At 38.2% G+C, this 25,205-nt stretch overlaps 1 protein-coding gene across 2 annotated transcripts in view; it reads left to right on the top strand.

The window, feature by feature from the left end:
* Nucleotides 1–23,201, top strand: part of LOC127420523 (phosphatase and actin regulator 3-like) — a 68,395-nt gene extending 45,194 nt beyond the window's left edge. For both annotated transcript variants that reach the window (XM_051662885.1, XM_051662886.1), the window contains 10 exons: nt 1,015–1,158; nt 1,283–1,504; nt 1,587–1,806; nt 3,456–3,598; nt 4,339–4,492; nt 19,624–19,679; nt 20,165–20,226; nt 21,804–21,944; nt 22,272–22,348; nt 22,631–23,201. In XM_051662885.1, coding sequence (XP_051518845.1) covers nt 1,015–1,158; nt 1,283–1,504; nt 1,587–1,806; nt 3,456–3,598; nt 4,339–4,492; nt 19,624–19,679; nt 20,165–20,226; nt 21,804–21,944; nt 22,272–22,348; nt 22,631–22,646 — 1,235 coding nt within the window. In that variant the 3' untranslated portion in view covers nt 22,647–23,201. The remainder of the gene's footprint in view (nt 1–1,014; nt 1,159–1,282; nt 1,505–1,586; nt 1,807–3,455; nt 3,599–4,338; nt 4,493–19,623; nt 19,680–20,164; nt 20,227–21,803; nt 21,945–22,271; nt 22,349–22,630) is intronic.
* Nucleotides 23,202–25,205: the final 2,004 nt, after the last annotated feature.

The following is a 25,205-nucleotide window of genomic DNA, read 5'->3' as shown; positions in this document are numbered from 1 at the left end:
TGGAAGTTGGCACAGATGGAGCCTAGTGAGTGTGTGAATGAAACTGGTTGTGTGTACTTATTAATATTGATGAACGTTTGTGAAATGAGTAATTTGATAAAAGCTTTGAAGGATGAGAACACTATTGGGTCATTTTATGAAACAGATGCTATTTCCAGTTTGATATGGTGATTTTGAAAGCAATTGTTTTGGTTAGATTTTAAACGTGCTAGCTGAAAAGTCAACAAGTCAGAAGTAGGAAAAAGGTTTTTGAGAAAGAAAATCGAATCTATATGAAAAAGAGAGTCGTGAATTTATTGGATTCAAAATCTCATGACATTTTGGCCGCCTTCATCAGACATCCCTAAATGATCAGATATTTTTAAACATTCTGTCAGACAAATAATGTGTTTAAATTGTAATAAATTACATTGTACCATCTCAAGCTAAATATCAATATATGTTGGGACATCATTGTGCTTTCAGAAAGGTAATAGGGTTGAAACAATACTGTACTTATCGAAAAAAAGAGAATTTAATGCAGATTTTTCTACAAATATTTATTTTCATTTATCAATTGTTTAATTGTACAAACGTATAGTAGCTTATTTGTCATTTTAAGATCGCCTTCTTCTGATAAACCCTAACAGAACATGTTAAAGTGATGTTAAATGTTATATTCATGTTAAAACCATGAATTTTTATTAGTTTTACTTCTATATGTCATTAAAAAAACACAATACTTTGTTTTTCCTTTTTTTGTGTTGGCTTGGCAAAGCCAACATACTGTTATTCTACAAAGTTTGTTCAGGGGTTTTTAGGAATCCCTAAACCAAGACCGAAATGTATTACACCAACTTCTCCTCATTATTCGCTGCATGGCTGCATGGATGGGCAGGGAATTTGCCCAGAACAGAACCATACCGCCAACACCAACAGATTACTTAAAGTGAATAGTATTCATTTAAGGTATTCGAGTGAAAGTATTAATTTGACAGAAGTGGTCTTGACTGAACTATATTCCTCTGTATGTAGATGTGGCCTTGGCCCGTGGACTTCACTCTCCAGACCTGAGCTTTCCCATCCAGAGCATGGGAGAGCTGCCTGGCTGTCAGGGGCCCATTCTCAGCATCAGTAGCATGGAGTGCCTCAGCTCAGAACAAGACAATCTCCCTACAGGTGAGTAACTTCAGTAACACAGGTGTGGATTTCTTCATAGCATACAGTACACGGTACACAGCAATACCAAGGAACCTCAGCCTTGAAATGTGTTCTCAATAGTTTAAACGATGTGTCCTGTCAGTGGTAGATTCAGTACAGGATGACGAGGCAACAGAAGAGCCAAATTCAAATGAGGAGGAGGAAGAGGAAGAGGAGGAGGAGGAGGCCATTTCATGTGTAAATGAGAATGAGGATGTTGAAGAAGATGCAGAGGACCGAGAGGCAGATGAGGATGAGGAACCGCAGGAACAGTCTCCTCCAAGCAGTCATTGCAATCTCGTCTCTCAGCTTAGTACTGAGGAAGGTGTGTTCATTTTTGCATAATGACAGTTAGACAGAAGCTACTTTGATATTGTGAATGTGATACTATTTGCTTGTCTTCGCAGACATGGGTAAAGTCATCATCGCAACTGTGCCTCAGTCAAACTCTTTTCTCACAAAAGAACTGCCTAGAGTCCCTGACGGCCCCAGTCCTGTGGTTTTAAGAGGGCCTTTTAGTAATGCTGTGGTTTCACCACAGATAGGCAGCATACATCCTCCGCTGCCCCCTAGCTGTATAATAGAGGAACTGCACCGAGCCCTGGCCACAAAGCTCAGACAAGAAAGGTGAGGATGTTAAAGCTATTATGATTACTTTCTCATGATCTTAGATGAGGTTTTAGTTTTCTTATCTTACTAAAATGTTTCTTTTTGTTTTCTTCTATTTCAGAGGCTTAAATGAATAATCCAGGTTCAATACAAGTTAAGCTCAATTGGCAGCATTTGTAGCATAATGTTGATTACCGCAAAATTGATTTAGACTCGTTCATCCTTTTGTTTTAAAAAAGCAAAAATCCAGTGAGGCACTTACAATGGAAGTGAATGAGAAATGTGAAGTTTATAATTTTATAAAAGCACTTGCATTAATTCTTCTGTTAAAACTCATGTATTATTTGAGCTGTAAAGTTGTTTAAATACTCATTTTTACAGTCGTTTTAGGGTTTTAGGGTTTGTTGACATTACATCATCATGGCAACGAAGTTGTAAAATTGGCTATAACTTTACACAGAAAGGTTAGTAAGCACTTTTATAACACTAAAATCATGTTTACACACATATTGTTTACATCTTGTGGATATACTTTAGCAATAGTGAATATTTTAAGATTTACAGATTAGCCCCCATTCACTTCCATTATAAGTGCCTCACTGGAACCTCGATTTTTCCTTTTTTTGTTTTATCAATATTATGCCACAAATGCTGTCGATTGAGCTTAACTTGTATTGAAGCTGGAATATTCCTATAATAATTATTTTTCTAAAAAATATTACAAATATGTTCAGTATTGTGTCATATTACAGTGTTTCTCAAAGTTTCTCTTTTTATTTTTATTTTTATTATTTTTCTTTAGAAATATTACCAATGTATTATATTACAATGTTTCTCTTTGTTTCTTTCAGGAGGTCATTGAATTATTTTCTTAAAAATGTATTACCATTATATCAAATATTCAGTTTTTTTTTCTTTGTTTCTCTCTTTTTAGGAGGTTTAAGAATGATTTTTTCTTAATATATATATATATATATTACAAATGCATTGTATTACTATGTTTCTCTTGGTTTCTCTTATTTTAGGTTTTAGAATGATTTTTCTTAAACAATTATTACCAGTTTATCATTTTAAAGTGTTTCTTATAATTTATCTCTTTATACGAGGTTTAAGAATATTTTTTTTTATATAAATAAATCAGTTCCCACTTTATATTAGGTGTCTTTAAATATATACTACCATTAAAATACATACAATACAATGTACTTGTTGTATGGCAACATGTTGTTCTGCAAAATTCTCACAAGATTCAAATTTGCTACTACTGAGGTTGAGGTACGGGTAGGTTTAGGGGTAAATTTAGGGTTTAGATTAGGATTAGGGTTAGGTTTAGGATTAGGGGTAAGGTTAAGAGATGTATATAAATGCAGGTACTTTAAATGTAAGTACAAAGCAACAACACATATGTGCATAACAAGTATATTGTGTCAAATGTTAAGCACATAATAGTTAAAGACACTTAATATAAAGTGGGTCAAATGTTGTAGTGTTTCTTATTGTTTCTCTCTTTTTAGTTGGTTTAAGAATTATTTTTCTTTAAAAAAATATTTCCAATGCGCCATATTCCAGTGTTTATTTTTTTTCTACACAATATTTATCTTTTAAAATGAATACTATTGCATCATTTTACAGTGTTTCTGTTTCTCTCCCTCTTCTCTGGCCTATAGCATCGAGCGGGAGTCTAGTGGAGAACCTGAGAACAGAAAGGAATCAGACGAAAACAAGGAAAATGTTAGACAGGACCACTGCTTCACTGATGCTTCAGAAATAATTTATGACATTGACAGCTGGAATGAATCTGTCATTTCTGGTGGGTTTACCAGGGATGGTGTTATTATACAATATTAGTAAAAGAATTTCCCTAACACTCTATGGACAGCATCTGAGATATGCTGTTGGTTACCATAGAAAATTATTTGGACTTGTCCCATTTACAAAAATTGTCTACAGAAATGCACTTAAAATAGGGGCAAGACATTACAAAGAATTTAAAAGCAGAAAGGTGAAACTCATATTTTGTTAAAACGCTTGTTTTTAATGTGTGTTATTTGATCGGTTAAGTTGTTTAAACCATGATTTATATGTTGGGACTACTTTTCTAGGTGGATGAATTTCTGGTTATGTGTAAACAATGTAGTTCCTATGGGAATTCCTATTTTCTCCATGTAAAGAGTCCCCTTTTGGTGTCCCTGCATAGATTTTGTGAAACTTACTGTGTTTACCAGCTTTACACGCTCATGACAGGAGTTGAAATATTAAGGGATGCTAAATTTTAATATGTATTGAATCTAGAATATTTCTGTAAATCAAAGTGTATGTTGTAATTTCTTTACATATGAGATGTCATCAATCATTGCAATCATTATTACTTACAGTAGATGAGATTCCGAAGCACCATATCATTGTCCACAGTGATTTTTCATGTTTCTTTCATAAGTGGCATGACATGAAAGATCTGTCTTTATAATTTCTATCTGTAAATATGTATTGCGGTAGATTGTAGTGCCATATGGTTATAAAGTCAATGGCAAAAAATCTCTGTGTATACAGGTACATTGCCAAGGAGGATGAGGAAGGAGCTGCTGGCTGTAAAGCTTCGGAACCGCCCCAGCAAACAGGAGCTGGAGGACAGGAATATTTTCCCTACACGGAGTGACCAGGAAAGACAGGAGATCCGTCAGCAGATCGAAATGAAGCTTGCCAAGTAAGTCATAAATATATGTTTTTACAGTGTAGTGTTTATCAAATATTACACTGCCCTCTTCTGGACTCTATTGGAAATACATGAGAATGACTTGGTGCCTGCTAAATAATGACTGTTTTCCAAACAAATCTGTAGTCGCATATGTACACTCGCTGTCAGCTGACACCCTAACCCATGCATTTCTCCAAATCCATGTCAACAAGTGGCCCAATGGTGGATAATGTATCATGAAACAGATTTATAAACAGGTTGGTGCTGTGGTCTATCTGGTAGTGTCATTATGCGTAAAATGGCTCGTAATCTCGGCATTAGTGATGTAAGGTAAATAGTGGAGATTGGGTTTAGAGCGGAGGTGAGTGTGGATCTGAGTTGATCTGTTTGGATAATCCCACTATTACTTTCATTAGATTATATTTGATTATAGAGGCTGTTTAGTGGGGACTGTTACCTGCCTTTGACTTTTAGACGTTGATTTTAGTACATAGTACTGTGCTCACATTTTTTTATATTTCTCATACAACTACATTGGAATTACATGAGGATGAGTAAATGGTAACAGAATTTTCCTTTTTAATGCAAACACACGTCTAACATTATTTAGGTGTGCTGTGATCATCATGGCTTAGAATTTAAACATACAGTATACTAATATCAACTTGAAATATAAACAAAATAAAGCTGAGATAAGAGACTTCTGACTGAAGCAATGTAATGTGTAATATCTGATCTTTGCATCAAAGTGTGAGAAAAAACAGTTGAGCGTGGAGAAAGCATGCAGAATGGTGGGTTGACGTGCCTCAGGCAATTGGCGATCTTGTCAGAGTAACTCTTACACAATCAGCTGTTGTATTTCTCACCAGTAAGAATGGCCCTCTGTTGATTCTTAGAAGAAACAGACATTATGTCCAGGTTAATTTAAGCTTTGAGACTTAATTGTTTAGGTGCCAGAGATAGATACAAGGTGCTAAAATGTCTTAAGCAATGTGCAAATACCATGATAAGTGTCCATGGCAAGTTATGTAATGCAGAAACTACAACTAGTTTGCAAAAGAGGAAGATATGTTTCAGATAAAATGTGAAGGAATCTCAGGCAATGTGCTGACACAGGTATTTAATACATTAATATTAAAGGGGCGGTTACACTAGGCTTTGCAAAAAAAATCTGGACAACGCAATGGACCAGGATATGAAGTCATATGAAGGCTTCTGGTTTTAGTTAATAATACATAAAAAATACAGAATAATATTATGTTAAGAAAAAATATTCAGTTTACTCACTTTCTTGCAACAATAAAAACATGCAGCTTTGAATTGTTTTTCTCTGAATTGAGCATAGAGGTCATCGTGTGACATTTCAACCTTCTGTTGGTCACACATCTTCTCGCCATCCAGATTCGCAGGTCAGAGTTCACCAAACTTGAACTTTTGTACACAGCGGATTGTGAAATCTTTTCGAACGAGCTTGCGTTTACAGTTTCCCGCTAAATGTACAGCAACATACAGTAGATTCTATGGATTTATGCATAAATAGTTTTCCTAAAGAATTATGTCCACATATGTGGAAGTTGTCAATTCAAATTGTTTATTATGTTTCTAGGATTGTTGGTTATTCATGTTTTTGAGACGTTACAGACATTACAGCTGATTTTCTGTAAAGCTGAATTATTCAGTGGGCCAGAAGTTTAACCCTTAACAGTATTCAGTTGGTTTAAATTAATTTAAATGATATGTTGCATATAGCAAAGCACGCATGTGGATGCAGGGTCACACTAGGTAAAAGAGCAATTGCCTACCATGCAGTGTTGGTAAGTTACTCAAAGAAAGTAATCCATTACAAATGACTAATTACTTCTCTAAAATTGTAACAAGATTACTGATTACTTCAACAAAAAGTAATAACATTACTAATTACTTTGAAGTTTCTTTCTAAAACACAACAGAAAATTGTTCGTTTTTCTGCTTAATGAATTCAAAATAATGTCTATATTCCCTCGTTCATTTTTCACGCAAGTCACACTCTCGTTTTTCCTTTACAATGACTTGTTAGGGGGTGCACACCCTTCAGCCATCATAGAAATGCAACCAGACGTACACTGGCGGCCAAAAGTTTGGAATAATGTACAGATTTTGCTCTTATGGAAAGAAATTGGTACTTTTATTCACCAAAGTGGCATTCATCTGATCACAATGTATAGTCAGGACATTAAAAATGTGAAAAATTACTATTACAATTTGAAAGATTACAATTCAGATCTTCTTAAACTACTTCAAAGAGTTGTCATCAAAAAATCCTCCACGTGCAGCAATGACAGCACTGCAGATCCTTGGCATTCTAGCTGTCAGTTTGTCCAAATACTCAGGTGACATTTCACCCCACACTTCCTGTAGCACTTGTCATAGATGTGGCTGTCTTGTCAGGCACTTCTCACGCACCTTACAGTCTAGCTGATCCCACAACATTTCAATGGGGTTGAGATCCATAACACTCTTTTCCAATTATCTGTTGTCCAATGTCTGTGATTCTTTGCCCACTCGAACATTTTCTTTTTGTTTTTCTGTTTCAAAAGTGGCTTTTTCTTTGCAATTCTTCCCATAAGGCCTGCACCCCTGAGTCTTCTCTTTACTGTTGTACATGAAACTGGTGTTGAGCAGGTAGAATTCAATGAAGCTGTCAGCTGAGGACATGTGAGGCGTCTATTTCTCAAACTAGAGACTCTGATGTACTTATCCTCTTGTTTAGTTGTACATCTGGCCTTCCACATCTCTTTCTGTCCTTGTTAGAGTCAGTTGTCCTTTGTCTTTGAAGACTGTAGTGTACACCTTTGTATGAAATCTTCAGTTTTTGATCAGAGACACGTGACGCCATGCGAGGTTCAGACGTGTGAACGGCAAGCCCTGTGCACTTTGCTAGTTTTAACACTATTAATGTCATAAACCAGTGAGATTCAATACACTCTGTTCCATAACTGTTCTAGGAGGACAATATGTCAAAGAATTCAAAATCCTTGGGCTCTGGAGTCATTAAAAGACACTTACGTGCTCAATCTGACACCCCACAGAGGCCCCGAGCCCGGGAGTCGATTTGGTCGGAGAAATGAGGGAAATTCGGCGAGAAATTTCGAACATGTCGGCAGTGCTGACGAAGGTCGTTGCTGACTTGGAGGATCTTGCTGTAATACGTCGATCGATCACTGCCATGGAGACGAAATTCACTGAGGTGGTTACAAGAGTGGGGGATATCGAGAAATGGATCGATTATCTGAAGTCATCGGAGAGGGAATTATTTGCTAATCCGTTAGCGACCAAGGTGGATTTGGAGCATGTCTGTGAGAAGTTGGAGGACTTGGAGAACCGTAGCCGGCGGAATAACGTCCGTATTGTTGGAATTCCTGAGGTCAAAGAGGGTCAGGATATGGTGAAATTCCTGGATGGGCTCTTTCTGAGTCTGCTCGACATAACAGGCCATAAACTGGAAATCGAGCGAGGTCACAGGGTTCCGGCTCGGCGATCCGCTGAGGAAGACAGGCCCTGATCAATTCTGGCCAAATTTCTGAGATCATCTGATAAAGATCTCGTGTTACGTGAGGCGAGGAATAAAGGAAGTCATTCTTGGAAGAACCACAGCATTTTCTTGTTCCCAGACTTTGCGAATTCGACAAGAGAGAAACGTGATCGATTCAAGGAATGCAAGAAACTCTTACATCAATAGAAGGTCGCTTTTGCACTGATGTTCCCGGCCAAATTGAGAATAGATGCTAAGGTTGGCCGTAAAACATTCACATGTCCCCAGCTAGAGATGTCCTTCATAAAGTCAATGGAGTAAGTTATTCTGTGGTACTCACGGTGCAGCCGAGTGGACCGACTCACTGAACATTCACTTGACTGTCTGAGGAAACTAAGTGCCTTTTTTGTTTCTTTTTGTGCTGGTTACGGCTAGCGGTTGGAGTTCATTTTGTGGAGTATTTCTTGCTAGTAACTGGAGTGATTAGGTCATTTGTTGCACTCATGTAGCAGCCAAATGGGTCAGTTCACTGAACATTCGTTTGACTGTCCGACGAAACTGAGCGGAATTCTTTATTTTTTTTTGCTGGTTCCGCCTAGCGGCTGGAGTTTGTTTTGTGGAGGAACACACCTTCAGGACAGTTATGTGGGTGAATCTACACATTCTTATGTGTTTATTCAGCCTATTGGCTGGAGTTTGTTTTAAAGATTATCTTTTGTTGTGTAATTCTGTCTCACAAAATTTGTATAGAAACACCGGACTTGACCAGTCCGACGGCAGAGTTGTCACGGGGGCTCTTGTAGGCATACATGGACTGTTTGAGTTTAGAGGGATGGACGCCAGTTGGCGCTGTCGTGCGCAGGGTTAATGCACATGTTTTTCTTTTTTCTCTTTGTTTGGTTCAGGGGAAAGTTTGGGGTTTGATTGTTGCACTAATGGTCTTTATAATTTTGTTTTTGACACACAATCTGTTTTTTCTATTATGTCAAAATGTCAAATGTTAATATGAGTGGATTGTCGCTCTCCACGTGGAATGCTAATGGGTTGGGGCACCCCATAAAAAGAAGGAAGGTTATTTCTTAAGCATAAGAAATATGATATAGTGTTTCTTCAAGAAATGCATCTTTCCTTGCAGGAAGCTGAAAAATTTGGGAAGATATGGGGTGGAAATGTTTTCTTTAGTGCTGGCTCAAGTAAGAGCAGGGGAGTCATTACATTGATAAGTAAGCATCTACAATTCAAATGTCTCAAAGAGATTAAAGATAAATTAGGAAGAGTCATTATTGTTTTAGCAGAAATTCAGGGACAAAGTCTTATTTTGGCTAATATAATACACCTAACATTGATGATCAGGGCTTTTTTATAGATCTTGAAAGGATGTTGCAAGCCGCTGGCACCCCTCATGATATAATATTGGGAGGAGACTTTTGATGGACTCCTTGATCATAGTGAAGCAAAAGTGTTTAAGACCCCTAGAGCAACATTGACGCTTCTCAGGATGTGTAAAAATCTTGATTTTACAGATATTTTTAACCCATCTGGTAGGGACTATACATTTTTTCATCAGTCCATAAGATTTATTCTAGAATAGATTTTTTTTTTTATATCTAAGTCCCTCATTTCATCTGTTGTTGATTGTTCAATTGGAAACATTTAATCTCAGATCACACCCTGGTGAGTTTAGAGGTGTTGCCACATATGGAGAAAAGGAAATCATATAGTTGGCACTTTAATGTATCCCTTTTGCAAAATCCTGAATTCCAACAAATGTTAAAGGCTGAAATCAAAATTATATATGGAGACCAACTGGTCCTCAGTATCCTCTGTGGGCATGGCTTGGGAGGCACTTAAGGTGGTTCTTAGGGGCCGGATCATACAGTATGCCTCATTCACCAAAAAATCCAAAGCACGAGAACTCGTGGAGTTGGAAGGGAATATTAAAAGTGCCGAGGCAGATCTGATATGCTGAATGTTATCTGATGGCCTCATAGAATTGACCCGATTTAAATACAGATATAATACAATTTTGTCGCGGAAGGTGGAGATTTGGCTATTCAGGGCAAGACAGTCATACTTTGAGTCAGGGGACAAAGCAGGGAAGCTTTTGGCTAGATATATAAAGCAGAGAGAGTCTTTTCCCACCATTCCCCCTCAGTGAAATCTGCTGGTGGTGAAATGTTTACATTCTATCTTAATCTCTATAGTTCCACATCTTCATCTACTGATGAGGATATTAGAAACTTTCTGGTACCATTAGAACTTCCTAAACTGACGGCTGAACAAAATAATTCTCTTGATTCTGATGCAAGCCCGGATCAGTCTGATTCTTAAAAAGGACAAAGATCTAAGCGAGTGTAAGGGTTACCGTCCAATTTCCCTGATCCAGCTAGACGTTAAAATATTGTCAACAATTTTGGCTAACCGATTAAGTAAAGTTATGACATCTCTTATACATATAGATCAGGTGGGGTTTATTCAGGGCCATAGCTCTTCTGATAACATTAGGCATTTCATCAGTATCATGTGGTCAGTGGCGAATGATCAGACTCCGGTTGCTACCATCTCACTTGACGCCGAAAAGGCGTTTGATATGGTAGAATGGTATTATCTTTTCAAGATTTTGGAAATGTATGGGTTTGGGAATACTTTTATTGGTTGGATTAAGTTACTTTATAGACACCTGGTAGCGGCGATACAAACGAATGGATTAATTTCAGATTATATTACTCTGGATAGGGGCACCCGGCAGGGTTGCCCTCTTTCCCCATTATTGTTCTGTCTTGCCCTAGAACCATTAGCAGCCGCGATAAGAAAGGAGGATGATTTTCCAGGGGTGGTGGTGGGAGGTGTAAGCTTTTGCTGTATGCACATTATATTTATTATTCGTCTCCGACCCTACTAGATCTATGCCTTCCCTCCACAGAATTATTAATTCCTTTTCTAAATTCTCAGGATACAGAGTTAATTGGTCTAAATCCAAAGCTTTGGCTCTGACAGCGTACTGCCCGGTAACGACTTTTCAGCCGGGCGCCTTCCAGTGGCCCAAACAGGGTATTAAGTATTTGGGTATTTTATTCCCAGCAAATTTGTGTGATTTAGTTAGAGTTAATTTTGACACTTTAATAAAAAGTTTTTCGAGCGATGTGGGCAGGTGGGCTTCATTACATTTATCTATGTGTGGCAGGGCGGAGGGCGGGGCCGGGTCGTGATTCTACACACCCGGTCCCTAATCAGGCTGATTAGCCCGAGAGGGATAAAGGCCGACTGGAGATGGCAGTGCGACAGAGAGAGAGTTATGGACAGCTGTCCGACACCTGTGTGTGTTTCTCTTTTGGTTTAAGTTCATTATTAAAATATTATTTATATTGTCAAGCCGGTTCTCGCCGCCTCCTTTCCATTGAACTGTGTTACACTGGTGCCGAAATCTGGGAAGGAGTAGGGATGTGCTGTAGTAGAGTCCTCGCCACTACCATCCACCCCAACGGAGCAGCCGTGGCCATCCGCCGGGGGACGGAGGAGCCCGGCCGCCTGAAAGCGGAGGAATGGCCGCCGACCGCGAGGGGAGGAGGGGCTCCTAACCGACCGCCTGGAGTGGTCAGGGCCGCTGCCAGAGGCAGAGGAGATCCCTACCAGCTGCTGAAACAGGGAGGGTCTCCTGGCCAACCGCCTGGAGCGGGAGAACCTCTGCCAGGGGTGGGGGAGACCCCTTCTGTCCACCAAAAACGTGGTGGGGCGTTCCGTCCACCAGGGGCCGGAGGACTGCCTCTGATTCACCCAGGGAGGCGCGGCTGTCATCCAACAGAGGGTGGAGGAGTGGCCGAGAACCAGGCTATGGTGTATAGGAAACCGGCAAGTAAATTATTTTTTTCTCTCTCTCTCCTCTCTCTCTCCTGCTGCCTCTCCTTGTTGGCCTTTCCCCTCTCTTTTTAAATGTTTTTGTTAATTTGGCATGATCGCCGTTATGGCGTGTAGGTGCCACATTTTTTTTTTTTGTTTCCCTCCCCTTGTCCCCTCCCCTGATCCAGGTAGACGGGGATGACCTGCCGGCAGATGGGGCAGAAGGCACGCCCCCCCCCAGGGAAAGGGGGGGGGGTTGTACGTCATGCCGGGGGCTCCCCGGCCTGAGAGAATGGGGGAGGAATGTGGCAGGGTGGAGGGCGGGCCGGGTCGTGATTCTACACACCCGGTCCCTAATCAGGCTGATTAGCCCGAGAGGGATAAAGACCGACTGGAGACGGCAGTGTGACAGAGAGAGAGTTACGAACAGCTGTTCGACACCTGTGTGTGTTTGTCTTTTGGTTTAAGCTCATTATTAAAATATTATTTATATTGTCAAGCCGGTTCTCACCTCCTCCTTTCCATTGAACTGTGTTACACTATGATTGGGAAGGTTAATGTTATTCAAATAAATTTAATTCCAAAATTCAACTTCCTGCTACAGTCTCTCCCTATAGATGTCCCCCTCTCTTATTTCAAGCAATTTGATAGCATAGCGAAGTCCTTCATTTGGAATGGTAAACGTCCCATATTACATTTCAGTAAGTTGCATAGGCCGATTGACAAAGGTGGGCTAGGCCTACCCAAAATTTTGTTTTATTATTATGCATTCGGTCTCAGACATTTGGCTCATTGGTCACTTCCACCTGAGAGAGCCACTCCCTGGTTTTGTACTGAACAGGAAGTTCTTGCCCCTATTACGCCATTGCAAAGCCTTTCTATTAAACTAATCGGAGAAGTTAAGTTACACCCCATTATCTCGCATTTTCATTCGGTATGGACAAAAGTGTCCAGAGTGTTTAATTCTGACATTTATTTAAATGTTGCCTCAAGCATATGGCTGAACCCAAAATTATGTATTAATAAGTCCTCTTTCTGCTGGACAGAGTGGATTGTGAGGGAGGTTAATACACTCGGTGACCGATATGTGAGTGGAGTGTTGAGATCCATTGAAAATTTGGTTAAACTTTTTGGGATTCCCAGATCTCAGTTCTTTAGGTATTAAAAGCTGCACCACCTACTCTGTACTATTATTAGGCATAGCATACACCCCCCTAAAGTGGCAGATACTCTGGGAGTGGTGATTACTGCTTTTGGAAAAGGTCATGAGGTATCAGTGTATTACTCCCTGCTAATTCAGAGTCTGGGGGACGGAGCTTTAACTTCTGTCAAGAGATTATGGGAGAAAGATTTAAACCTGGTATTGGAGGAGGGAGTGTGGGCTAGGATTCCAAAAAAACATTAATTCTGCATCTAGAGATACAAGGGTTCGCCTTATGCAATTCAAGATTTTACATCAATTCTATTGGACCCCCTCTAGATTGTATAGGCTTGGTCTTAAAGATACACCCACCTGCTGGCGATGCCACTCAGAAGATGGAGACACAACCCATGTGTTTTGGTGGTGTGTTAAGATCCAAGAATTTTGGTTGAAAGTTCAAAGTTTTATGTGTGACGTATTGGGCACTCAAATTTCATTGTGCCCTAGACTCTGTATTTTAGGCAATGGGGCGGTCATCAATATAGGGAATAAACACAAAACAAATTGGGTCCCAACCAGTGTTATTTTAGACAAGTTGTTTTAAGGGAATGTATGTCGGCTGGAGCTCCCCAATTTCAGTAGTGGTGCTCGGAGAAGGGGAGGGTGGCGGCTTTCGAAGAAGGGTCATCTAGAAACTGGGGAATTTGGATTTGTTTGTTGGGAAATAGGGCAAATATTTGGCATTCTTGGAGGGCTCTTGGGGTGGGGAAGTGGAGAGAGAGGTGTAGTTATTAATATGTGTGATTATAATATTTTATGTTGTTTTTTTGTGTGTGTGTATGTGATCATGTGTGACCACAGGGGTGTTTGTTGAGGGTCGGGGTGGGGTTGGGGATTGGGAGGGGGAGGAGTGGTAGTGGAGGTTAAATGTTGATTCTGTTTTGCTTTTCTATGTTTGATGTGTGAATCAATAAAAAAATGTTAATCACAAAAAAATCTTTGGCAATTTCAAACATTGTATATCCTTCATTCCTCAAAACAATGATTGACTGACGAGTTTCTAGAGCGGTTTCTTTTTTGCCATTTTTGACCTAATATTGACCTTGATGCCAGTCTATTGCATACTGTGGCAACTCAAAAACAAACACAAAGACAATGTTAAGCTTCATTTAACGAACCAAATAGCTTTCAACTGTGTTTGATATAATGGCAAGTGATTTTCTAGCACCAAATTAGCAATTTAGCATGATTACTCAAGGATAAGGTGTTGGAGTGATGGCTGCTGGAAATGGGGCGTGTCTAGATTTGATAAAAAATGACTTTTTTTCAAATAGTGATGGTGCTGTTTTTTACATTAGTAATGTCCTGACTATATTTTGTGATCAGTTGAATGCCACTTTGGTGAATTGAAGTACCAATTTCCTTCCGAAACAAATCTGTACATTATTTCAAACTTTTGGCCGCCAGTGTACATCTCAACATAATTTGTTTAAAGGTGCAAAAGGTGTATGTAAGATTCAGGAACCCTTGTTATAAATGACACCTGTTGTCGTTAAGTGAACTGCAGCCAGCTACCTGTTGCTCGTGCTTGCGCTCGTGCACACACTCCATAGGGACACGAGCGAGCATCTGCCAAAACAATGACGCAACGTACAAAGAGACTGAACGTGATCCACCGGCATCATGCTGACGGATGAGGTAGCATAATTAAAATTACACAGTTAAGATTGTTTTACTACAAACTTTGAGACTAAAGAAACTACTTATCAGCTAACATAGCATACTGATACACACATACAGCTACATACTACCGAACTATACCAGACAGATTACTGTTGCACTGCACTGTTATGTTGCACTATTGTATGTTTTGTATGTCATATGTTGTACTGCGATCAAGAAACCAGCGTATTTGCTTAAATTGATCCTGTATACCTGACTTTTAATATAAAGAGAAGATCGTTGAAATTATTTGAAAGTTACGAAGCAAGGTAGCTTGCAATTCATCAGCGTTAGCAGGCAAGATCAAGTTATCTAAAATGACACAGATCAATCCTTATGGCACTATATTTCACATGCTTTGCAGTTATGTAAGCTTACCTGTCCAATAAGAAGAACGCCAATTCAGGGTCGGTTTTGATCCCCAAAACCGAACGAAGGTCCCTCCTAGAATCAAATGCCCTGCCGATGTTCACTCTAGATTTCACTCGACCACGATCACATTCCCGCTTAGCCAGATGGGATTCAGTATAAGGCTCTCGGGAGCGCGCATAAACATCACATCCTTTGGATTTTCCCGGCAAAAGCAACCCACTCCCTTCGCATGAAAATCAGTCTACAGGCTTTAATAGGAAACCTAGGAAGTCCGGGAAAGGCTCATTTTTTAAGTTGCATTACAAGCCGTTCACACATTGAATATTACATGAAAATTGTCACATACTGCACCTTTAAATGTGCTTTACATTAATATTTTTTTAGAAATAGATGTAACGCAATTAAAATATTTAAAATTAAATGTAATTTAAATATAAAAGTGTTTACTTTTTAAATAAAAGTGATTAGATTACTTTACTAATTACTTTGTAATCAGATTACTTTGTAATCAGACACTGCTGCTATGTGTATGCTTAATGAGGTTTATGCTTTAAAAGGGTAATAGGAAATGTAATCCATAACTTCTAATCTGCAAACCATACAAAATCATACAAAAAGCTGGTTAGACCAACAATAATATTTTCCCAAATTTTGTCATAAACTAGGCAAACAGAGGGAAAAATTTAAAAAAATGTATGAATGCCACAGTGCATGCTACTGTAGGAACTCCCAAACTGGTAACAAAACAGCAACATTATTCATTATGAAAGTGATTGTACAAAAATCTAAGCATTTTAGTGAGGGGATTAGGTCAAAAGTTGAGAAAAGTCAAAAACCTCTTGCAGCGCTTTGCCATCTTTGAGGTCTAGCCATTTTTTTTATTTATTTTTTTGGTCAGTCAATCTGGGTTACACTCAATCTTGAACACTTGAACAACATCCTTGTTTTCATGTTACATCCTATAATTTGAATCATGGGGTTCAGTGCTTGGTATGTCAGTGACTATTACATTTTAGTGTAGGAGTCTTGTTAAATTTACAAAGCTGAAGATGAAGTAAATTCGGGCTAGATGCAAGCTTTGGGGCAGGGAAAGATTCAGTGAATAATGACAAGTTATCTTTAATTAAAAGGTTTGAGCTAGGATTTAACAGTGTTACAGCTAGTGTTAGTCAGCATAACATGGCAAAATCCATTTGATATTTTGAACTAGGTCAGCACAAAAGCGTGACGGTCACTGCACCTGCAGGACAGGCTGCTGTCTGAGCTACATATAAGCACAATGACACTTTGCTGCAGCAGTATGTCATGACCTTCCTATCTTTGGCTTGCCATACTCTACTCTACCACAGAAGAAATACACGGCAGGAGCTATTTTTAGAGCTCAGACTGGTGAATAATGAATGCTAGTGCATGTTCCCCTCCTCCATCTCCACCCTGCATGCTGCTGTGCACCAGAAATACAAAGTACAGTAATAATCTACTGTAGGACATATTGCAATATCTCTTAATTGATGGAAAAATGGTAAGAATAAGTGCATTGCCATCCATCTGCTAAGTAAATGCTTCTGATTAATGACCTATATTTAATGTAGACCAATGCAGTGGCTTCCAGTGTTGCACGGGCAGATTTCTTTGTTTTCAGTATTCAAAGAGAAGCTGCTGTTGCGAGGCAACTCATGATACAGGTCAATAATATCCAGACAGCTTCCAAAGGGGGCTTTGGGAGTACATCTCCATTTCACTTCATGAAATGTTAATGCCACCACATCTGCTGGAATCCCGTCTTACTCCACTTATATGAGTGACAGCAGTGTTACACCGCCAGATTACGTATGGGTGGAATTCTACAGTGTTTTTAAAATTGTTATACAAATCTTGGCATAGGATAGTATTTCATACAAATATCGTGATTACTGATTTATAGCACTTTGAAAACAGTCGTACAGCAAATTTCCAAGAGCCTATGAGCGTAATTTTATCCCACACAAGATTTCCCTGTATGGTTCAATACAAATTTGGTCATTCCTGTTATGGAGTGCCTTTTTAAAAGAATATTCCAGCTTCAATACAAGTTAAGCTCAATCAACAGCATTTGTGGCATATTGTTGATTACCACAAAAATTTATTTCAACTCGTTCCTCTTTTTCTTTAAAAAAAAGCAAAAATCGAGGTTCCATTGAGGCACTTACAATGGAAGTGAATGGGAGCCAATTTTTTTAAGTTAAAATACTCACTTCTTCAAAAGTATAGCCACAAGACATAAAGGATATGTGTGGATGACTTTAGTGTGATAAATCACTTTCTAACCTTTTCTGTGTAAAGTTACAGCAAATTTTACAACTTCATTACTATTATGATGTAATGTCAACAAACCCTAAAACAACTGTAAAAATGACATTTTAAACAAATTTGCAGCTTAAATAATACAGTTTTTTTCTCCCCTTTTTCTCCCAATTTGGAATTCCCAATGTGCTTTTAAGTCCTCATGGTCGCGTAGTGATTCGCCTCAGTCCGAGTGGCAGAGGACGAATCCCAGTTGCCTTCGCGTCTGAGACGTCAACCCGTGCATCTTATCATGTGGCTTGTTGAGCACGTTGCCACAGAGATATAGCGCATGTGGAGGCTTCACGTCATCCACCGCGGCAACCACACTCCACTCACCACACACCCCACTGAGAACAAACCACATTATAGTGATCACGATGAGGTTACCCCATGTGACTCTACCCAATTTGGTTGCTTAGGAGACCTGGCTGGAGTCACACAGCACACCCTGGGATTCAAACTAGTGAACTAGCAAACTACAGGGGTGGTAGCCAGCGCCTTTACCACTGAGCTTCCCAGGCCCAAATAATACAGTTTTAATAGAAGAATTAATGTAAATGCTTTTATAAAATTATAAGATTCACATTTCTGCCTTTAAACCCTCCAAAAATTATCCCCATTCACTTCCATTGTAAGTGCCTCTGTATCCTTGATTTTTGCTTTTATATATATATATATAGAAAAGGAGGAACGAGTTGAAATACATTTTTTGTGGTAATCAATATTACGCCACAAATGCTGTCGATTGAGCTTAACTTGTATTGAACCTGGAATATTCCTTAACTCTGTGAATGTTTAAAAATGAAAATGCATAAAAAGGTATACCAGACTTTCAGAAACATGCTCTGGTCAAGCTCAGAAACTTAAACTTTATGTACAGTAAATAATCAAATTATAATTAAAGGTGCACTCAGTAACTTTTGTCTTTGTGTCATCTTGGACTTACACTGACACCTAGTGGCTTGGATGAAGCATGATTTAAAATCAATAGTTTTCGGTTTCAGATATCATTGTAGAAATGTAGTATTTACAGTCAGCCACGATTACTTTAATCAATGAGTGAAAGTGTCAAATAACAGAATGTGATTCTAACATGGCAGCCCCCATGTGTGGACCCTCTCCATGTAGAGTAAAACAGCTTTAATAAGATTACTGATATGACTGGAGTCTTCATTTTAATGTGAGTGCTCATGATTTTATACATGTTTCAAAATATCAATTAATTTCAGAAGTAAAACTTTTTAAATGAGGAAAACATTATTGAGTACACCTTTAATAATGGCAAGACTAACAGGATGGAAATAAAGAGCTAAAGTAAAAAATGGTTTAATGAGATATTACAAGTTTACATGAGGGTGTCAAGTTGAATTAGAGAAAAGACTACAATGGAAGTAATATTGAGGACATACAGCACGTAGGGGAAAAAAAACTATAAACTGGTTACCAATTAATACAACATCATATTCCCAAGTAAACATGTTTTTTATAAACACCTGGAATATTTTTTTAATAAATTGACAGTATTTGTTTTGAGAAGTTTTAAATCTTGGCAAAAATGGCAACATCCGCTCAAAATTTGTGCAGTTATCAAAATGCACCCGCATTTTCACATAATTGTGATGTTATGGTAAAGAAAGCCAGCCATGATTTCAAACTTTAAAAATCCTGAGTTTACTATATAATAAGACGATAAATGAAAATGTACAGGAGCTTATGCATTGTATGAACCAGTTGTTGCTGTGATCACGCTATTTGCCCTCAGACTGTATTCAAATGAGCAATTCACAAATCATAAAAAGGAATCACAACCAAATGATCATACAACAAAGACGAGTGGAGGCAGAGAGAGAGAGAGAGAGAGATAGAGAGAGAGAGCGCGCACTACAATGCTCGCGTGCAGCAACTTTCAGGTTTTTTCAAAAGAGCGCGTGCCCGTATACAAACGACAACAAGGAGCACGAGTCTTCTCTCGCGGACTATGCAGTGACTGCACTTTCTCATAATGACATTTAAGCGCACCAGCACCGCATCTTAATAGTAAGATAAAGGTGTTTAAAAGGTGCCGCGTTTGTTGATCCAGATGAAGAGCGTACTTGAGTGCAGTAGTAACTGTCAGGCTGAACAACACAAAGGACGGAGAGACTTTGAGCTTCCTTTCAGAATCTCATTGAGCTGCCTCTGAACAAGGGACAGCAGTATGGTTCAAAACGTGATTCTGGTGTTTCTTCGCAGGAGACTCAGTCAGCGGCCGGCCGTTGAAGAGCTGGAGAGCAGAAATATTTTAAAACGTGAGTGTGACTCTAAATCTGATATATATATATATATATATATATATATATATATATATATATATATATATATATATATATATTTTTTATATTTACGTTTATATTGAGTAAAAAAGGCAAAACTATTTTTATATTTTATACTATTTATGTATTATTGTTGTTACAATATTACAATTACTAATATTACAATTAGGTGATATAATAAATATTGTATTATTATTATGCTTAAGTAGGCTAATTTATTTATGTAATAAATTTCGAAGTAATTTACACCAAGTACCATTTCTTTAAACTTTATATATTAATCATATTCTCTATTTTATTTTTTCAGTTCAGTTCTTATCTTAGAAATAACATGTTTTGTTGTTATTGAAGTAAAAACGTAATTAATTAGTTATCTGAATACTAACAGAGCATCATACTGCACTTGATTAGATCACTCTCATTGTGTCTCTCTGCTCATCTTTTCTCTTGTGCTCTTTCAGAGAGAAACGACCAGACAGAGCAAGAGGAAAGAAGAGAGATCAAACAGAGGCTAAACAGAAAGGTAAACATCTCAATATTTCATTTCTTGTTTGAACTAGTCACGATCTCTGAATGTAATGAAGCTGTTGGTTGGTAAAGTGATGTCCACACTCACAAAGCTTCATAAAGATGCACTCTTAAAGGAAAAGTAGAGATTTTAGAAAGGGAAAGCAATTAATTTTTGTGTACTAATGTTCAGAATCCTTCAACTCTGTCCCTCAATACTGAAAGTGCATCTACTAAAACATTCAGACCACAGAGTTTGAAGAGAAAAGATCTGATTTCACTGATGTGACAGCCGGAAATATGAGCTGAACCAGGGAATGGTAAAAAAAACATTGTCTATATTGAGTTTTGTACAAATAAAAGTAAATGAATAAATTGTAAATATAATTGATATTCATCATAAGATCATGATTTTTAATTTGTGTACATTGTAAACAATATAGGCTTTACAAATCACATTTTAGAATTGTATCGTTTTTCGGTAATTTTTTAATGTGCAATACATTACATATTATTTACTTTAATACACATGGGTAGCGTAAATCAAAATACATAAATAGGTGTGCATAGCTTGGGAGTGTCATTTTATTTTACGATAAAACATTTTCTTTTTTCTGCAGTTTACATCGAAGGATGTTTAAAAAAAAAAAAAAGTGCTAAGTGCTGGTTACTGTTGGGCAAACCCTAAGGCTCGTCACACAAAGCGTGACATGAAAAAGCGAGACAAATTGCAGACAAATGGCACTTTCACACTAAAAGCGACACAAATATTTGTCATCTGCTAATTTATGTCAGGTACAATAGGTGGTGCAATGCAAAAGGCAAATATCTGCCACACCGACTCCAAATTTAAGACTCTCTGAGGTGAATTCACTAAACAGTTGCACCACTATTTCAGTGCAAAAAGCTGTTTCTTATTCACTAACCACCTAACTAGTTTAAATCAAGTCATTGTCATTACTTCAAGCCCAAACACGGCACATTTCTTTGTGAATTAGGCTCATTCTACAGTAGATTGTTTTATTTTAAAAATGTTGCCCAAGAAATTGCACTATTTCATCAAAAAAACAGACACAAAGAGATCCATGTGTAGCAGTAATTCATTCAGTAATGATTAAATGATGCAGAAGAAAGATATAACCTGGCATATATACAGATGCGCTGTGCAGTCAAGCACACTTTCTAACTTTCACTTGCTAACTGCATTTAGCACACATGTTTTTGGCCACGTTTGTGCCATTGCCTGATCTGCATAATTCCTTTAGTGAATCAAGTGCTAGGGCATGCAGGTAAACAGTGCTTTTACCGGGCACAATTCATTCTTAGTGAATTCCCCCGTCTAATATCAGCATAATTTTTTTAGGTCTTTCTCCATCCTTCACTACTATATGCCTGGTTATTTGATTTTGTGCGTTTACTGAACAAGGAGATCTGTGATTACTGCTCTTATTCTGACCTTTAGAAATCACAGAACAAAATAAAAAGAGTTGTATTGTAAAATTAGGAGAATGATGAACAGCACTTTAATTAATCTCATAAATGTTCAGGTTAACTTTGACAGCCACATTACAAACTTAACTTTTTTTCTTATAGCTCAACCAGAGGCCAACGGTCGATGAACTTAGGGAAAGAAAGATTCTCATCCGCTTCAGTGACTATGTCGAGGTGGCCAAAGCCCAGGATTATGACAGAAGAGCTGACAAACCCTGGACAAGACTGTCTGCAGCTGACAAGGTACATGACTACAAGCTGATGTCAGCAAATCTTTACAGTGGCCATTGGTTTGTCTTTATTCAATAAGACAACACAGAGGAAGTTATTTTTGTTTTCAGAAGCTCCTCCAAAACTAGAGAAGCTTGTCCCCAGTCGTTAGTAGTTGGTAAACCTAATATGACTGTAAATCAATAAACAGCAGTAGATTTAGTTTCAGTAGTCCTCTTCCTTTAAAACTGAAACAGCCTGCCGACATCAGTGTGTTTACTGATCATACAGTGCCCTGGTTTTACTCTCAGCAGACTGTCTTACTGGAGAATAAAGTGGCTTTTATTTGCGATTCCACAGGCGGCCATCCGCAAAGAGTTGAATGAGTTTAAAAGCACTGAAATGGAGGTACATGCTTCAAGCAAGCACCTAACGAGGTCAGTATGCATGTGTGGCCATCTCTAACAGATGTGCCTGTGCTATTTTTAGATCCAACAAAGTCCAGTGCTAAATATACACAGTCTGGTCAAAAATGACAGGGATCTGGTAACTTCACATATGTAATGGTAATGGTTTGTGTCTAAAGGTTTTGCACAACTAGTGTCCCTTAGAGCTCTCATGCATGTCACAAAAAATAACACTACAGTCAGGCATTGTGCAATCACATTATGGTCCTAAGTAAGAAATGTTCCTTTGTTGATTTATTTTTTCTCAACCAGGTTTCACAGGCCCTAAGAGGGGGTTTTCTTCTGTGAAGAAACTACTGAATGTGGTATTCATATTAAAATCCTGGAGGTACCTCTTCCAGAGCCGTGGCATTGTCCATGGGGTTCTCTTATTCTTCCAGCGCCCTGGGCCAAGGTTTGGGTGTGGTTAATGCTGGAGGCTGTCTCCACTGCGGGTGGTCGCCGGGAGAAACCTGAGAAACACCTGCGGCTACATTTAACCTGAAGCTGATAGAGTGGGAGCAGCAGGAGACTTAAGTTTTTGATGTTTTTGAACCAGACTGCATTTCATTGACCGCTAAGAAAAAATGAATCCGATCTGGGTAAATGTTTGTGTACATGTAACCAGCTCTGCTGTGAAAAAGGTTCAAAAAGTAACAAAAAAAAAAAAAGGAAAAAGGAAAAACTAACAAAAAAAAAACCTTGAGGGTTAATAAGCCTGCTTTAAATGAATTTCATATTTACTGTACAAAAGTCAGTTTGAACAGGGTTGTTCATCATCATTTGGGGGGGGAAAAACTTTGAAAGCACTACTTGTCTTTAAAATACAAAACTTTTGGAAATACTCCCTGTGTTGTGTTTTTAATACACAAGTCTGATTTACTACAATAGGTACAGTATTTTTGTCTGTATGCAGGAGTAAAATGACATTTCCCTATTTGGATATGCATCAATGTATATACAGGTAGTATGCCAAAAGCAGCATAGCACTGTAGTATTGTTTGAATCCTTAGTATTCATAAAAGAGTATGCAGGAAATACCCGGATGACCTACTACTGAAAACTTTACTATCCTATCATCCCACAGGAGCTTTGGAGACGTCATATTCAAAATGCTGTGTTACAAAAAATGGTGGAGAACCATGAGTCAGATGGCTCTTAACTGCAAGCCCTTTATATACCAAGAAAGTGGTTCCTTATGCTTAAATTGCACTGTTCACGGTTGTTGCTACTACAGTACGTCATATATTCATGTCATGGTACAATGCACATGTTCTCAGATGAATTATGTCTAGGAATATATTCATACTACTCACCTGCATGCCTAACAGCAGAGAAGTATGTTCTTCATTAAATGCAGTACATACACTATAGTACACGAATTTGGACGCAGCTAATGTCAGCATTGCCAATTCATTGTTAACTGCTAACAGGGGTGCATGCAGGATTTCATCTCAGAGTATCACAGAAACCTGACCAAGTAAAAAAGTGTACCCTTTTAGCCTTGGAGGTCCCCTGTGAGAAATGTTTTCCCGGCCTCTAAAAAAAATGCAGCACATCTGTGAGATATGTTGAAAATACAGCAAAACGTGGTGTAGTAGTCAACAACATCCATCTAGCACAGGTTTACATAGGAAAAGATTTCAAAAACAGCGTTGGCGGATGTCAAAATGTGTTCGGTGTGAATGGACCCTTATTTACATGACACAGTTTCTCTGTTATCTCTTAAAAAAGTATTTTGTTTCAATCGATTGTAGGTAAATATCCAACATCCAGCACTTTGTTTGTTCTCTGCGTTCTTGTACCCTGATACTTTTTTACTAAGTGAAAAAAACGCTCCAATTGATTTAGTGAATATGCAATCCGAACCTAACTAAGTCACGATCGATTCATCGATTCAGGCCATTTTGCAAACCTATTTACTGAAAAGAACCAATTCAAAAGTGATTCATTCTCGAATCAGGCATTGCTAGGTCTGATTTTACACAGCCGACAGAAATACAGGACACATGTCATGATTGCTGAAATATTCTTAGTGAAAATATTTCTCAGGTCAGTGGGGCGCTCATGGTACGCACAGTACATCTAGCCGTACAGCTGCAGGCCCCACTGACTGCGAGAGTTGTGATATATTAATAGAAGTCACGATCTGTGTGTCACATGACAAAGCTTTTAGTGAGGAAAAGTGTTTCAAACTGTGAGAAATATTAAATATATATTTATTCTCAGTTGTCCTAAACATGGCGTAAATAAATATAAATGTTAGATAATGTAAATATGGATAACATCGTAGCATGTCCGTAGGTTATTCTCAACCATTCAATTCCGTGAACCGAAAAGTAGTACAGAATATGGTGCAAGTTGCCTCCTCTCACAAACATAAAACCATCTATTTCATGTGGCATTTACAGAGGACATGGATGCCAAAATATGCATTTAAGTCACACAAGCTGATATTATTTTATGCAGACATTACCTAAATTATATTTGTAAAATGAGTACAAGCTAACTGATGGTAAAAATAACAAAACAATGCCCTTTCTTTTTCAACATGACTCTCCTGTAAGTTGATCCCCAGGAGCTTTGATTAATCAGGCCCTTACTGGTAAATGAGAAGAAAGTTAATGAGTTCAGGTAGTTCGGAATCCAGAATCCACTTTTAAAAACAATTAAGCATGAATTCAAGAAAACTCAAGGCTCCCAATCCCGGCTGCTGTGAATATATTTGACTTTCTTTTTAAAATTTTCTTTTAGAATTTCAGCACACATAAATCTGAATGTGTAGATTATTAGTTAACAATTTAAATAAATGCTCTTGTTCTGAAATGTAACCTGTTTTAACATTTAC

Source organism: Myxocyprinus asiaticus, chromosome 29, assembly GCF_019703515.2.
Source record: "Myxocyprinus asiaticus isolate MX2 ecotype Aquarium Trade chromosome 29, UBuf_Myxa_2, whole genome shotgun sequence".
Taxonomy (NCBI): Eukaryota; Metazoa; Chordata; class Actinopteri; order Cypriniformes; family Catostomidae; genus Myxocyprinus; species Myxocyprinus asiaticus.
The sequence above is the reverse complement of the archived record's forward strand: the minus strand, read 5'-3'. Positions and strand labels throughout refer to the sequence as shown.